A 16,784-nucleotide genomic window follows, 5' to 3' on the forward strand; every position below is an offset into this window, starting at 1 on the left:
GTAGCCCTCGCAGCCTCTCCTGCCTGACAATGTGGAGTTGCCCCGATTCCTCCTCACCGTGCCCATGTGCCTGTCTTAGAAACCACAGCATCAGTCCTCTCTGACCCCCAGCCCAGACGGCAACTTTCCTCACTTTCCCCCAAGAAGCCCCTACCCCATTGTTTTCTATTGCCCAGGGAGGAAGGAGAGCTTCCCTTCCTCCTTCTTTTTTTTAAATTACTCTTTTATTTTTTATTCTTTTGCCACACTGCATGAGGGATCTTAGTTCCCGGACGAGGGATCGAACCCATGCCCCCTGCAGTGGAAGCACGGAGTCCTAACCGCTGGACCGCCAGGGAAGTCCCTTCCCTTCCTCCTGGATCAGATATTTCACACTTGTCTTCTAAAAGATTACCTTGAGGAGGTTACAGACTCTTGAAGAGGGAAGCAAACTGTAGGGCCAAGTCTGCAGAGACGCTGCAGAGAAACTGAGGGGCTGATCAACTCTTTAGTATTGTCATCAGCTAAGGACGTTTCTCTCTTTCCTCAAAATTTATCAGCTGTGAATTGGCCTCGTTCCCCCCTTGTTTATTCTTCTTAGCCTGAAGCTAGGCTGTCTCTAGACTTGCCTCTCCAAGGGGAAATCTGAGCTGATAGGAGACCTCCTGTGGATTCTCTACTTATCGCATATAATTTGTATTCCTGTCCCTAACCTAATTTTGTTGATCTTCTGAGAAGGAATCTCAGTGCCAGCTTTATTATATCCTGAGATTGTAACCTGGGTGCCTTATAACCCAAGCTTAAGCATGGGCTGTGTGTATACAGACAATATTTTCCACACCAAACCCCAACTCAAGACACATAATCTGGCAATTAAGGATATCATTATCATTGTATGAGGCCAATAAAACAGAAGGTTTAAAAGAAGGACTATACTTGAAACTCTATGATACGTAGGAACTGTACCATTAGAGATCCATTGTCTAAACTAAGTTTGATGTCAAAATGGTGAATTAGCCAGAAAGTAGCTATAAGTAATTTGATTTAACACATTAAGTAACTAAGGAGGAGGAGAAGATGAAGAGGTTGATTTGGCCCGAATCAGAAATTAAACGTATCATACGAATAGCTGCTAGTCTAGTCTGAGTAATTTTGCGGAACACAACTTTAAGAACTTTGCAGAACACACACACACACACACATGCACACACACACACAAAGAAAGTTGCTTACTATTCCCAGAACTGAAAAAGATATATTTAAAAATTTTAGAAAGGACAGCCACATACGGTGAAGTAAATATTTTTTTCTTACACCAAGCATCTTCCTTCTCCTCCAAAATATACCTTCTTTTACCAAATCTGCTTCACCCCATCTCTACTGCCTAAGCCTAAAGATCCTCAACCTATGGATCTCACTAAATAAATAGTTGACCCAGGCTTCCCTGGTGGCTCAGTGGTTAAGAATCCTCCTGCCGATGCAGGGGACACGGTTGGAGCCCTGGTCTGGGAAGATCCCACATGCCGTGGAGCAACTAAGCCCATGCGCCACAACTACTGAGCCTGTGCTCTAGAGCCCGCCAGCCACAACTACTGAGCCCGCATGACACAACTACTGAAGCCCGCGCGCCTAGAGCCCGTGCTCCACAACAAGAGAAGCCACCGCAATGAGAAGTCTACACACCGCAACGAAGAGTAGTCCCCGCTCGCCGCAACTAGAGAAAGCCTGCGCACAACAACGAAGACCCAACGCAGCCAAAAATAAATGAAATAAATAAATTTATTTTTTAAAGAAATAGGTGACCCTCTCTGCCTGTGGAGCCAACTTCCCCTTTATGTCTCTAACACACTTGAGGAAAAGCAGCCTTCGAGGGGAATTTACAATGAGGACCAGGAGAAGTGGGCTGCCAATAAAATAGACTGGAGGAACTTGTCTTTAGCTACTCTCGTAACACCTTCATGGTCATAAGAAGTAAATCTCCTGTTCAGTCGGACCTTGTTTCTTTAAGGCTCAAATAAATAGCTGTTGCATACACAGACTCATTAGCTTTTCAGAACTAAGGCCATCTTTTACCCACCATAAAGGCCTTAACAAAGATCCCCACTCTCTGTGGACTCAACAAGGTATCTCCCCCTTTGCTTCTCCAATCTGAGCTCCAGGTGTCACACAGGCAGCTGGAGCAGACGTCAGGGCAGAGGCAGGCTATGGGAGAGTCAAGTTTTAAATCACACGGTGGACGTCAGAAACTTGTGTCCCTGGACCAGAGAATTGCGGCGAACATCTCCACACAGGGCCTGTAGGCACCTTGGAAGCAAGGACAAGATATCCTTTTCTCACTGGAAAAGCTTTCTGAGCAAGTGATCCACGCTGCAGGCCTCCACTTGGCTTTTACATATTTCTTCTTCAGCTTTATCTTCACCTACAAAGTCATCCTCCCTCTAGACTGAGCCATGTCTTGTTCATATCCCAGAACTCACTCTGATGGTGAAGTCGCAAAGATCAGAGAAAAGACAGGTGAAGAGATGGGAACTGGTCCCTATTAAATGCTGTGTGATCTGGAGTGGGGTTGAAGACAGTGACTCCATACCACCCCACCCTTAGCTTATATAACTGACAGATTTGGAGAGAACTGCACCTAGGTATACAGACAGTGGTAACAAAAATCTGGGTTAACCGTCTGTCAACTCTGCTTGTTCTATGCTGGCACCATTCTCTGGATGTCTCTCCCACCAGCTTGAGGTTTATGTTCCTCTAGCATAACAAGCCCAGTGCAGGGAGGACACCTTTTTCAATGGTTATGTGAGACCTGGGCCTGGCCTGAGCCCGACTCTCATTGGTCTGAATTAGGTCACCTGCCCTACAAGAAAATTGAAGTTCTGTCTCCAGAATAAATGGGTAAGGATGGTGGGTAGGCAGAAAAACAGATTCCACTATCAGAATATAAATAGCTGTCGATAGCGTTTAGTTTTAGTATAACCAGAGAGTATACTCCAATAACCATTTCATGTGGCTAGTAGAATTCTGTTCGTTTCAGAAGGAATCTTCTAGTCTCTCTCTCCTCCCTTCCCCCCCAAATTCCAGCCTTCTCACTTGAGAACAAGGAAACCAGTGCTGAGCCTCTGACATGCTTTCGATGCCTGTGACTGGCGAGGCAGCTCTGAGTTCTCTCCCAAACACTTCTGTACGCATCGTCAGTTTCACCTGGTCACCCTACTACAAATGTCATTCAATAGGGGGTGTCTTGACTTTCAGTAGCTCCCCATATGGTGGTCCCACTATAGAAGCATCAAAATGCAACAGCTTGCCAGAGACAACTCTGTTCTTATAGAGACTCAAGATGCTTATTCATGAGATGATTTCTCCAAAGTATATTGTCTCCGGCAGCGGTTACCACGTTCCTGTTGTCCTTCTCATTCGGGAGGTCTAGTCAGAGTTTCCTGTGACATCTTGCTTCCCTGTCTGGTCCTCCAGTGGATAGCTCCCCTGTGGGGACCAGAGGCATGGGATGCAAGCCCTCTCCTGCATATTGGATGGTTGAGGGCCCAAGAATGACTTGAAGCCTCTTCCTAAATTTTGTGCAAGATGGTAGAGTGTCAAAATATAAATCCTGCCAGGAAAGATGCATCTTACTTGTAAGTAGACAGAGTTATTCTTTGTCCTTCAGAGTTGTTACTTCGTGGGGCTAGATGTCAGGAAGATGTATCTAAAACAGGCTTTTTTTACATCTTCAGAGGTTGATAATTGTAGAGAAGGAAGCAGGTTCAACTGAGCTTATTTAGAAATTAAAAAGAAACCGTAATGAGAGAGAGAGAGAGAAAGGAAGGAAGAAAAATACAAACAAAAGACTCAAACTGCAGGAGAAAGCAGGAGTGTGCTAGCAATGAAAATGGGGAGGGAAACAATGAATGAAATTTTAATGTAAGCATCAGAATGAGTGATGAATGGACAGAGCTCGTCTAAGTTTGGAGATTACCAAATGAAAATAAGGAAATATTTGAAAATAGATTTTTAAGAAGTCCTAGCAGGAGGATGAGACAATTGTGTTCTCCAAAAAACATTGAAAAATAAAAGTTAAATAAAATAGTAACAAATAGGAAGAGGGGGGATAAATGGTTTAAAAAAAGAAGAAGAAAGAGGGAGGGTGGGAGGGAGGGAAGGGAGGAAATTACAAAAGTTCCTAAATACTTCTTAAAAAGAATCCAGATATCAGAATATAGAATGGCACTCAGTCTAAGAGCCTTAAAATACATTAACCTGGCGGATGATTTGGGGCGGGGGGAATTACTATTCATTTGAAAGACTCTATGAGATCCTACTATATGGAGAGATTCAGGTTCCTCTGAACCCTTTTACTATCCACAGAAGCTTTAGGGCAATCCCCTTCTAGGAAGGAAAGGTCCAGCTTGTGCCCTCAGAAGCAAAGGACCCCAGTAGCCTCCTGGTAGTACACAAGGAACATGGGGTTTGATCACTGTTTTTTGAATGAGTTTTAGAAGGAGAGGAAAATCAGAGCCACACAGGCTGGAACTAAAAGTCTCCCCTGTATTTTACACCCATTACCATCTGCTGCCACCGCAAGTTTCACAACATAACAAAGGGCATCACACAGAACCTCTTCAGAAAGTGTCCCCTTTCTCCATGTTAAGAACCTCTGCATTCCTGGGGAGGGTTATTACTAGTCACCATACACAAGTGCTACATTCTCATTGTCAAGAGTAACCACTGTCAACAACTTAAAGAGTGCGTGTTTCTACGCCTCCTTCAGTGAATTTAGATGCACATTTATGTTTTTAAACGTCAACGGGATAGGTACTGTTCTAAATTTGATTCTGCCAAAGAGCGTAACTTAGAGATTTTTTCATGTCAGTACATATAGGCCTATCTCCTACTTTATAATAGAAACACGGTTGTCCTAACGGACTTTACCACTACTAATTAATAATTATTTAGTTGTTTCTCTTTTTTTTTTTTTTTTTTTGCTCTTAATATAAAGACAAATCTGTAGTGAATCTGTGTGTGTGTATCTGCATATAAATCTTTGTGTAAATGTACAAATATTTCTTTGGGACAGATTTTTAGAAATGAAATTGCTGGGTCACGGGGTGTTTTAATTTTTAATTCTGGTAGCTACTGCCAAATGGCCTTGCAAGTAAGTTTCACCATGGTACACTTCATCGGTCAGGTAGTGCTCATTTTCCCCATGTTCATAATCTGTACATAATCATTGTGCATAAGCAAAATTGTCCAACAAAATGAAAAACATGAATTTTGTCTGCTGGGTGGAAATGACTCCATTTTTATTGTTTTAATTTGCATTTCCCCAATTACTAGTTAGATTGATGATAAAGATCTATGTTCCTTGATTGTTTGCATTTCTTCTTTTGCTAATTGCTTATTTATTTCTCTTGACCATTTTTTTCTATTGAGTTACTTGACTTTTTCTTTTTAATTTTTAGGAGTTCTTTGTATATTCTTCTTATCAGTTCTTTGTGAGGTGTGTTGCAGATATTTTATCCCAAGTTTTCATTATCTTTTAACTTTGTTTATGGTGTCTTTCATCATGCGGAAATTTTCAAACGATAAACTTTTATAAGGTAAATGTTTATAAGGTTTAACTTTTCCTTCATGAATTCTGGGTTGTGTGTCTTTATAAGTACATACATAAGTTGTACTTATGTGTAATATTTCCTATAATTTCTTCTAATACTTTTTGTAATTGTATGGATTGCTTAATGTCCAATTCATCAAGAACATGTAAAGATGCCTATTAGAGTAAAAATAGAAACAGGAATTCAAGGATTAGCATAGTGTCTGAGGGCAGGAAAAAGGTGATGAAAGAAAATCAGCACGTGTCTCTGCTGTGCTTTTAAGGCATCATTTTGACCTGTTTAGATGTCATAATCTCTAGGAACTGAATTGATTCTTCACCTTCATTCAGCAAAATTATTGTATGCGTACTTGGTGCCAAGAAGTATGTGTCCTAAATTCTGGTGCTACAACAGTGGACTAGATTAGCCCTCAAGGAACTTCGTGAGACCATTGTCTGAGCTGATTGCTAAAGGAATTGGGGAGGGGGATAAGAGAGCAGGTGAGAAGTCTCCTGGCAGAGGAAATAATAATCACAAAGGTTTTGTAAGCCAGGTTAAGGAGTTCTAACTACTCAGAAAGCAGCAGGGACCAGTTAAAGGAAGTATTTTAGCTAGAGAAGTGAAAATAACCACATTTGATTTCTACCAAGATTACTCAGATTTAAGTGTTGAGAATGAATAGCTAGGACAAGACTGGCACCTGGGAAACCAAGCCCTTGTTGAGATCTTGTCAAGAAGGGACCATGGTGGTCTAAACGGTTGTTTCAGTGAAATGGAAAGAAATAGACTGATTCAAGAGATGTTTGGGGTGGAGAAAAGGAGGATCTGGTCATTGATTAGGTGCAGAGAAAAAGGGAGAAGAAGAATCAAGGTTGACATTCAGGTTTCTGCTTTGAGAACCTGGGTGAGTGGATGGTGGAACCATTCCTTGAAATAGGAAATGCAGAGGAAGCGAGTGTTCAGAGAAGATCCTATTTTTTTTTTTTTTTTTTTTTTTTGCGGTATGCGGGCCTCTCACTGTTGTGGCCTCTCCCGTTGCGGAGCACAGGCTCCGGACGCGCAGGCTCAGCGGCCATGGCTCACGGGCCCAGCCGCTCCGCGGCATGTGGGATCGTCCCGGACCGGGGCACGAACCCGTGTCCCCTGCATCGGCAGGCGGACTCCCAACCACTGCGCCACCAGGGAAGCCCGAAGATCCTATTTGTTGTGTTTTAGACGTGTTAAGTTTTCAATGCCCGTGTAATATCCAAGTGGAAATATCTAGAAGATCGGTTGTGGATTTGGAGTTCAGGAGAATGATCAGCCTGGAGTCATTAGCCTTGAAATGTTGTGAACATAAAGAGAATAAAGCCACCAAGAAAGCTCTGCTGTAGGCAAACCAAGAAGATATAGAAAACCAAACATGACCCCAGTTCAGTAATAAATGAGTTTCATGCATGGTACAGAATGGTGACTTAAAAGAGAAACAAAAGGTCTACCCGTACACTCTGAAAATTCTAAAATCCACAGATAAAATACTGCATGAGAATTTCTACCTCTACCTCCAAGTTGAAGGCAGGGGAGGGGCTTCCAAATACTGTGGGGAAGGGCAGTGGGCATTAATTAATTATCTTTTGAGTAAAGATGAAAATTCATCAAAGGAAATTCATGACTGTTTATCCAGTCAGTATGTCAGGGTTTTAGAAAACAAGTTAAAATATCCATAGGGCTTCCCTGGTGGCGCAGTGGTTGGGAGTCCACCTGCCGATGCAGGGGACACGGGTTCATGACCCGGTCCGGGAAGATCCCACATGCCGCGGAGCGGCTGGGCCCGTGAGCCATGGCTGCTGAGCCTGCACATCCGGAGCCTGTGCTCTGCAACGGGAGAGGCCACGGCAGTGAGAGGCCCGCGTACCACAAAAAAAAATAAATAAATAAAAATAAAATAAAATAAAATATCCATAGCTGCTTAAAAGACAGAGGCAGATCAAAGCCAGCATAGAGGGTAAACTAGGAAAGATGGAGTCAGACATTTTAATTATCTAGCAAAATAGGCATTACATTTGCCAGAAAAAAAATCAAGAATGATTTAAAGACTATAAGGAAATAGGGCAGGGTAGAAACTTTAAAGCAAGACTAGCGATTGGCAAACTATTACCCCTGGGCCAAAGCTTGTTTTTGTAAATAAAGTTTTATTGAGACACAGTCACACCCACTCATTTACATATTGTCTCTGACTGCTTTAGAGCTCTAAAGGCAGAGTTAAATACTTGTAGCAGGGACTATATGGTCCACAAAGTCTAAAATATTTTTTATCTGGCCCTTTGCGAAATAAGTTTGCCAGCCACTGTTACAAACCAACGAAAGGGTTAAGAAAGATGAGACCATGTTTTGAAATGATAACAGGGCAATAATATCGAGGATTAAGTGGAAGGAAGCATATACTCTAGATTGTCTGTATCAAAGGATCACTTACCTTGCAGAGCCTAACCAGGAGAAAGAGGGGCTCTTAACTGATCATTGGACTTGTTATTCAGTGGGTTTTGAATGGTTCTGATTTTCTTTAGATTTTTTTACGATTAATTCTATTAGCTAAGGCTTCCACACCAATCTCAATTTAAGCCGACCTAATATTCCTGAGACTAAAATGGAACGTTGATGATTTTGAGAAGCTCTTCCACGAAGTCACTTTTACTACCGTATACATTTGGGCAAGTGGGTAATCAGCTTAGTTTTACTAGATGGCCCTAGCCACGTGAGTATAGACAAAGAATGAAAAATGTTTTCTTGAGTTATAGGAAGCCAGATTCATAACCATCCGTCACTTGCTTGGGCAAGTTACTGATAAACTCTGCAGAAAAGTAACAAACTGTGTGTCCCTGCAACTCGGCTGTTGAAAATGAGTTCTTTCTCTGATTGATGTTAGCAGAGAGGCTTGTAAAAATGCATTCCCAACTGATTAGTTCAGAAGGTGTCAATCTCATGCAGTTCTATGACCTGCAGACTACATGCCAGATGCATGTTTGCTTTTTATAAACTAACAAAGATGAATGATGAAATTTGAGCATTCCTCTTTGGCCAGCTGTACCATATAGTGCCTAAAGGAAGACACTGTGGGGATATTATGGGGGACAAAGGGGGGGGAATTTAACCCTTAATTTACCAGATTAATGGAGATAAAATATAATGTTTGGAAGTACTTTCACTATTAAGTAGTTTCTACTTATGTTAAAAAATGAACGTAAGGGAAAAACCTGTAAGAATATAAAATATTTGTGTGGAATTACTCTCCCGAGCATATGCACACCCCATTCTAAATCCATGGAGTCAGAGCTCTTAGATACATCATAAAACAGATTAAAGATTCCTCATGAAGTCTCAACATATGATCATGAATTGTTAATGAAAGGGTTTTTTTTAAGTTGTTTTTTGAAGCTAAAAATGATTTAGGGGCAATAGGTCAACCATCTATGATTTTAAAAATCTGAATCTTCATAACTATGCTTCTATTTCTTTGAGACAGATGGAGAAAAATGCAATATATTGCATTATTATAACATATCCTCTTGAAAAATAAGCCTCTATCATAGTTTCATCTTTCTTCCACTAGAAATATTGAGGAATATTTAGACATTTTTCATCTTTGTGGTCTTTTGGCTAAGAAAGCAATATTTTGATAAATTTCTATGAAATTTCAAAGCTCAGTTTCATTTGACTTTCTTAAACATGATTTTAAATTTTTGTCAAAGAATAAATATACAGTTTCAAGTAATTAACCCATTTTTTAGAAATATAACAGACATCTACATGAAAATGTAGCTATAATAAAAAAAGCTATGTAATAAGATCTACTTATCAGAAATTCTGACTCATACATTTTCATGTCAAATTATGGTGTCAAAAAGTTAAAATAGTAAAAAGAGTCCAACACCATACATTTAATTCCAATATTTGCGTATTAAGCCTTTTTTTTTCAACTATAAGGGAAATAGTGAGATTTTTAGTTAATGTCTCTGGATAAACTGCATCTCTTTCAGTTTCAAGTGACAGAAAGGCCAACCCAAACAGGCTTAAGGAAGAAGGCAATGCTTTAGCTTCTAGAACTGAAAAGCTCAGGAGATCAGGTTCAGCTTATTGCAAAAGCCCCAAAGATGTCACTATGACCTGTTGTCTTAGGTCTCCAGCTCTTGACTTTGCCTCTTCTGGGATGGCTCCGCTCCCAGACAGGTTCTGCTGTAGTGGCAGCAAGAGGGATGCAGCAACCCTGGCCTCACAGCCTTACAGCTCCAAGCCTGGGGGGATGGGAGCTGATGGGGCAGGATTGCTTTTTAGATAGTTCCTGAAATTCAATCTGGTTTGACAAGTTAGGTCACGTGTGCATTTCTGAACCAAGCACAAAGGGAAATATGCACATAGACTGAGAGTTGGGGAGAACTGGGTACCCAAATGAAAGTTCAGAGCTGTTGCACAAAGAAGGGGAAATGAGTGTTAGGAGAAACCCCAAGTGTTGACAACATTCTCCAGGTGGGAACCAGGCCCCTCATCTCCTGTTTCTTACCTCATCTGTGTTGTTGACCTAATTCTAGACTGGGCAATATAATTCAATTTAGTCTGTTTTCTTTTGTCTCAGTTTGCTGTCAGATAATGAATGGGTAAGCTTATGTTCTATTAATAAGAGTAGCCTAAAGCAAAAAGAAAAAAATGACTAGTGTGGTTTTTTTAAAAATAAAAGTTACTTCAAAACACTTGTGTAAATAAAATATATAGGTCAGCTAGATATTTTCAGCTGAGTTTGCCATAATAGGGTCACACCAAGACCTAAAACTTAGGTGTGAAGATTTTATAATGATTTTTTGTCTGTTCTCCCAAAGGCAATTAAAGTCTTCGGAAACTAATGTTTTTATTAATCTATACTGAGAAATGAAATTGCCAAGCAAATCAAAATTCGTGTATCAACTGGTCACTGAAAAATGACCTTAAAGGATAATGTCATCAACCATCATAACCTGACTCTTATCTGCTAATGGGATGGTTTAAATGTTTCAAACAAAATTCTTACATGGGCCATTGAATGTAGTTTCCTTCTGATATTCCTGTAGAATGCTCTGGAAGATTCTACCCATTACTCTTGTTAGTCACCAACAGTGTAGGTCAATTTTTAGTGATAAGTTTCTTATCATTTCTAATATTATGGCTTATTTACGTTAGCCACATTTTTATTAACATCTGCATTTTAAAGGACGTGTATTAAGAGCTCAGGTTCCTGTTTAAAATATGAGCAATGCCTTAATTTTATATGGAACACACTTTACCATCCCTGGGAAAATGATTTCCTTGAAAGGTGGTTGGCTAATCTCATTCATTATATGTTACTCTGTATATGTATTTCACGGACTTTCATGTTCTGACCTTTTCCCAAATTTTAGATGGGGGAATAGCTGGTTAGCGGAGCAGTCTGAACACACACAGTATTTATCACTTAAGTCCGCCGTTGTGTATGGGCACAGTTCGTGGCACCTCAAAACAGTTACGATAGTAACATCAGAGCTCAGTGATCACAGGTGACCATCACAAATATAATAATAATGCAATAGTGGAGTATCGCGAGAAATACAAAAATGTAACAGAGACACGAAGTGAGCAAATGCCGTTGGGAAAATGGCGCCGATAGCCTTGCTCCACACGGGGTTGCCACAAACCTCCGATTTGTAAAAAACTCAGTATCTGTGAAGAGCAATAAAATGAGGTCTGCATGTGATAGATTGTTCTAAACAGTCATTTTTTATTTTTTACTCAGAATCAACATTATATGATTTTTTTTCAGCCATCTCCAATCCAAACATTTACTGTCTATGAAAGCAACTGCAGGTATTGTATTTCATTTGGTTTCAAAAAGTATGCCTCCTAGAAATTACTATCAGATAGGGGGAGCGAATCATTTGATGTGAAAAAAGCCAGTCAACAAACAAAACGTACTCTACATCACGGCAGAAAAAGAGGAGTTCTCTTACTGGTTTACATTTCTATCTACAGATGGACTCATTGACTGCATGGATCCTGACTGCTGTTTACAGAGTTCCTGCCAAAATCAGCCCTACTGTCGCGGATTACCTGATCCCCAGGATATCATCAGCCAAAGCTTACAATCACCATCTCAGCAAGCTGCCAAACCCTTCTATGACCGAATCAGTTTTCTCATAGGATCTGATAGCACCCATGTCATACCTGGAGACAGTCCTTTCAATAAGAGGTTAATGCAGCTTTTCCTTACATAGACTTGTAGTGATATTATCATCAGTGAGAAGCCCTCTATATGAAATACTGATGCCTGTGAATTTGAGGAAAGTGCTTTCTTTAAAAGGCAGTTTCTCCTCGTTTGGCACATCCTTCACAAAACTTCGCATTTCAAGCATTTTTGACATAGTTCCCATACTTTGTCAATTTCAGTACCTGAAACATAACAGGACATCCCATTAAGGAGCCAATAAATCTTCATTTAACTAGTTGATTTTTGTTAGCACAGTTGGAAATGTTTCAAAAGAAGCAATGAAAAGACTCCAAAAGGCAAAACAGAAGTGCACTTTTTTTAAGCTGAGCTCACTAAATAATATAAATTATGAAATAATGTAATGGAACTGCTAACGGCATGGCAGTAAGATTGCATAAGCTGTTGGACTGGTGCTTTGCAGAGCAGTAATGACCCGAAAATAAACCAGTAAGTGAAAGCAGGTGTCTTTTGTCTCACTGAGCAAAAGAAGATGATTTACACCAGAACTTCCGGTTCTGCAGCAGTTTAATAGCATTAATGCAGTTAGACCCAGCAGTTGATTAAAAGTTGTTTCACAAATGTTCCTTATTGCCCCCTTAAACCTTGTACTTTTTGGTCCCTGTAGATTTCCCAATTGCCTTGGAATTCATTGGAAAGTATACTTTCCTTCATGCAAACACCAGGTATATGACATGAAAAAAGTGCAGCTTATAATTTTAAAAATTCATCTCTAAATTATTGGTCTTGATAACTCTCCAAAATCCAGATTGCAATGAATTAAAACACCAGGTAAACACCAGACATTTCGAGAATGTGGATTACAATGAATTAGAAGGAACATTGTCTTGGGAGTATTTCAGGTCTGGTTTCTGTGAATACAAGTGCATGCAATAGTGTTATTTTATCCTTAGATTGAATTATCTCTACGTCATGATAATGTTGGCCTGAAAAGACAAATGTTCATTCTAGTTCTTCTACTTTTCCCACAGCCTTGCATCCGTCATCAGAGGCCAAGTACTAACTGCTGATGGAACGCCACTTATTGGAGTGAATGTCTCATTTTTCCATTACCCAGAATATGGATATACTATTACCCGCCAGGATGGAATGTACGATAATCCCAACACCCTGTCTCTGTTTGAAGTATTTTAAGTATAAAAACTAGGCATGCTTGGGCTTCCCTGGTGGCACAGTGGTTGAGAGTCCACCTGCCGATGCAGGGGACACAGGTTCGTGCCCCGGTCCAGGAAGATCCCACATGCCGCGGAGTGGCTGGGCCCGTGAGCCATGGCTGCTGAGCCTGTGCGTCCGGAGCCTGTGCTCTGCAGCGGGAGAGGCCACAACAGTGAGAGGCCTGCGTACTGCAAAAATAATAATAATAATAAAAACTAGGCATGCTTGTATCACCCAGCATGTTTTATTGTCCCTTCTAATATGGAAATGCAACAACTTTTAGACTCCAGAAATCTGTGACAGTACATGGTGGCAGAAATTTAAAGTTATATAGGTCTTTAAAAGTTGATTTTAGGGCTTCCCTGGTGGTGCAGTGGTTGAGAGTCTGCCTGCCGATGCAGGGGACACGGGTTCGTGCCCCGGTCTGGGAAGATCCCACATGCCACGGAGCAGCTGGGCCCGTGAGCCATGGCCGCTGAGCCTGCGCGTCCGGAGCCTGTGCTCCGCAGCGGGAGAGGCCACAACAGTGAGAGGCCTGCGTACTACAAAAAAAAAAAAAAAGTTGATTTTATTTCCTAAGGCATAATAATGGTGTTGTGGTTTTATAGGAGAATGTTCTTCGTCTTAGAAGATTCATGTTGAAATATTTGAAAGTGAGATTTTGTAATATCTACAACTTAAGCTCAGATGGTTCTGGAAAAGGAGTAGATAGGTAGATAGATAAAGCAAATTTGGAAAAATGTTAATAAATTAGTAAATCTAAGTTAAGGGCGTATGGATGGTCATTGTATAATTCTTTTAATATTCCTGTAGGTTTGAAACTATTTCCTATAAACATTGGGAGAAGAAGTTTTTCTTTATAAAGCATATTGATTTGGGGAGGTGAGTGTCTGGAGTTACATGAGATCCAGATAATTCACTAAGCACGTCTTGTTTTTTCTTAGGTTTGACTTGGTGGCGAATGGCGGGGCTTCTCTAACTTTGGTATTTGAACGATCCCCGTTCCTCACTCAGTATCATACTGTGTGGATTCCATGGAATGTCTTTTATGTGATGGATACCCTAGTCATGAAGAAAGAGGAGAATGACATTCCCAGCTGTGATCTAAGTGGCTTCGTGAGGCCGAACCCTATCATTGTGTCGTCACCTTTATCCACCTTTTTTAGATCGTCTCCTGAAGACAGTCCCATTATTCCCGAGACACAGGTAGGATATTCTAGCAGGCATTGCTTTTAAATAAACCATTTTCAGATCATGGGGTTTCCAAAGAATGTTTTTACAGGATTACAGAATTCCAGTGCTATCCTAAATAATTCTATAGAATGACATATAGAATGTGGTGTGTGTATGTACAAGAATAGGTATTTCTATAGTAGGATATCTAGTTATTCCTTAAAGATCTATTAAAAATACTTTTTCCTCAAGCTATATCTGTATCTGTGTATTAATTGTAGCCAAATGGGAAAACAGCTTAAGCTCAACAGCTAATAATGTCTTTGCTCATGTATTCATTCATTGGAAGAAGGTTTTAGTGCCTGTACCTGACCTCCTGACTGACATTGTACCAAGTGCTACTGTACTTGGTCATTACTCTTGATATTTTACTGCTTAATGATTATTGTAAGCCATTCTACATGTGATGAAGATTTGAATGAAGAACTATGGAAGTTCAAGAGAGAGGTCAGTTCCTAAGGAAGCCAAGGAAAACATCACTGAAGAGGCTGGCCTTCAAAGGGGGAAAGGATATTCCAGATAGAAGAAAATGTGTGAGCAACAGCATCGTGGTAAAAACAAATGCTGTTGTATAAAAACTGGTGAGCAATTTAAAGGTGTAGGACACTCATGGGGAAAGACTGGGGCCAGGTTATGAATGGCCCAGAAATACCATACAATGGATACCTTGAATTCTTTAGATGACATGGAACCAGGGGGCCAATGTAGATTTTTCAGCATTTCTTTAATGCTAACTCAAGTGACAAAATGCATAAAATAATCGAAGGAGACAGATCAGTGAACAGAATAGTATTCACTGTACTTCCATACAGATCCAGCACTCCGAGGCAGAGGGCCCACCGATCATAATGGTTGTGGAAATGAAGAAGAGGGAATGGATTAGTTAGATGTGGAAGGTAGAACTGGGAGGCCGTAGTTTCCACGTGTTTAACCAAGTCAAGGATGGAGCTTACAGATCATGCAGCTGGCAAAAATTGGCTTAATGGTTGGCTTTTCCTCTCAGGCTGGATTTACTTTTCCCACTAATGCAAAAAATATGGTCAAATTAAATTACCTAGGAGAAACACGTTTTAATGAACTAAATTGCAGATATTTGTTCCAGGGAAATAGGCCAATGATGACAAAGACAGTAGTCAGTTATTAAAGTTAGGAATAACACATGATAGTTTGAAATACAGAAGTAACTCCTAGAAGACCACAGAAATATATATTCATGAAAGACTGCCTTACCTATGGAAAACCTATCAAATTTATGTGAAATTATTTTGGAAATAAATTAAGAGGAAGTAAATTATGTGCCTGAGGTTTCAATCACTTATATTTTCAGGGCCATTCAAGAGTCACAAAATCTATTTTTCAAACTAACCCACTGGTATTTCACCCCAATGATACGGAACAGTGAGTTCTGTTCAGATGATTCACCCTGTGCCCTACAGTCCTACAAAAGTACTGTCAATCTTAAATGTAAGGGTTTCCCTGAGTCTAATAGAGCTCTAGGAAGTTTCTGTATCTTCATAAACTATTTTGCTTAAGACAGTCTGTGTCTGAATTCAGTCAGCATATGGTTGGTAAGGAAAATGCCAACTGTAATAAATTGGTGTGTCTGTTACAGCATAGCAATGCCTTCTTCATCTGCTAGATTGCATCAATCCCACTTCATGCCAACACTGACTCACAGGCCGAATGGAAGTTTGTTTAGCCCCTTCTTTTGTGCTACTTCCAACTGCGTGATTGTTTATATTGAAAGTGACAGCTATACCCTCAGTAGCGTGGGTTCTACTTAAGTTATTAAAATTTGTATGACAGGGCTTCCCTGGTGGTGCAATGGTTGGGAGTCCACCTGCCAATGCAGGGGACACTGGTTCGAGCCCTGGTCCAGGAAGATCCCACATGCTGCAGAGCAACTAAGCCTGTGCGCCGCAACTACTGAGCCTGCGCTCTAGAGCCCGCGAGCCACAACTACTGAGCCTGCGCTCTAGAGCCCACGAGCCACAACTACTGAGCCCGTGAGCCACAACTACTGAGCCCACGTGACACAACTACTGAAGCCCGTGTGCCTAGAGCCTGTGCTCCGCAACAAGAGAAGCCACCGCAATGAGAAGCCAGCCCACCGCAACGAAGAGCAGCCCCCGCTCGCTGCAACTAGAGAAAGCCCGCACGCAGCAACGAAGACCCAACGCAGCCAAAAATAAATAAATTAAAAAAAAATTTGTATGACAGATATACATCATTCCCAACCGTTTCATGTGAGAGGAACTGGAAGGAGGAGAAACACTACTGAACACTGAATCGCTGTTCTAAGATTTTTCTAAGCGAAAAAGTAGTCCTTTAAGTCTGAATAATGAATATTCATAGAGCAGTATGAGGCAACCTTTGAGAATGCTATTTAATTCTTAGTAGAGAAAGTGGTGAGTTCCTGGGGCAGGTTCTTAAACATAGTCTTGCACTTTATAATAGATGTCATAAGCCTAGGAAGAGCTATTATTATTAACCAAACTAACAGGAGCATCACTAGTAAGTAGAATCTGAATTTTTTGGATAGATTTTATATACAATGTAACATA

General features: G+C 40.6%; 1 protein-coding gene across 8 annotated transcripts in view; it reads left to right on the forward strand.

Annotated features, from left to right (window-relative positions):
• Window positions 1-16,784, forward strand: part of TENM3 (teneurin transmembrane protein 3) — a gene marked incomplete at its 5' end in the record, with an annotated part of 440,276 nt that overhangs the window by 357,757 nt on the left and 65,735 nt on the right. For all 8 annotated transcript variants that reach the window (XM_079726500.1, XM_079726501.1, XM_079726502.1 and 5 more), the window contains 3 exons: window positions 11,580-11,796; window positions 12,804-12,923; window positions 13,932-14,193. In XM_079726500.1, coding sequence (XP_079582626.1) covers window positions 11,580-11,796; window positions 12,804-12,923; window positions 13,932-14,193 — 599 coding nt within the window. The remainder of the gene's footprint in view (window positions 1-11,579; window positions 11,797-12,803; window positions 12,924-13,931; window positions 14,194-16,784) is intronic.

The sequence above is a fragment of the Hyperoodon ampullatus genome (assembly GCF_949752795.1).
Source record: "Hyperoodon ampullatus genome assembly, chromosome: 20".
NCBI lineage: Eukaryota > Metazoa > Chordata > Mammalia > Artiodactyla > Ziphiidae > Hyperoodon > Hyperoodon ampullatus.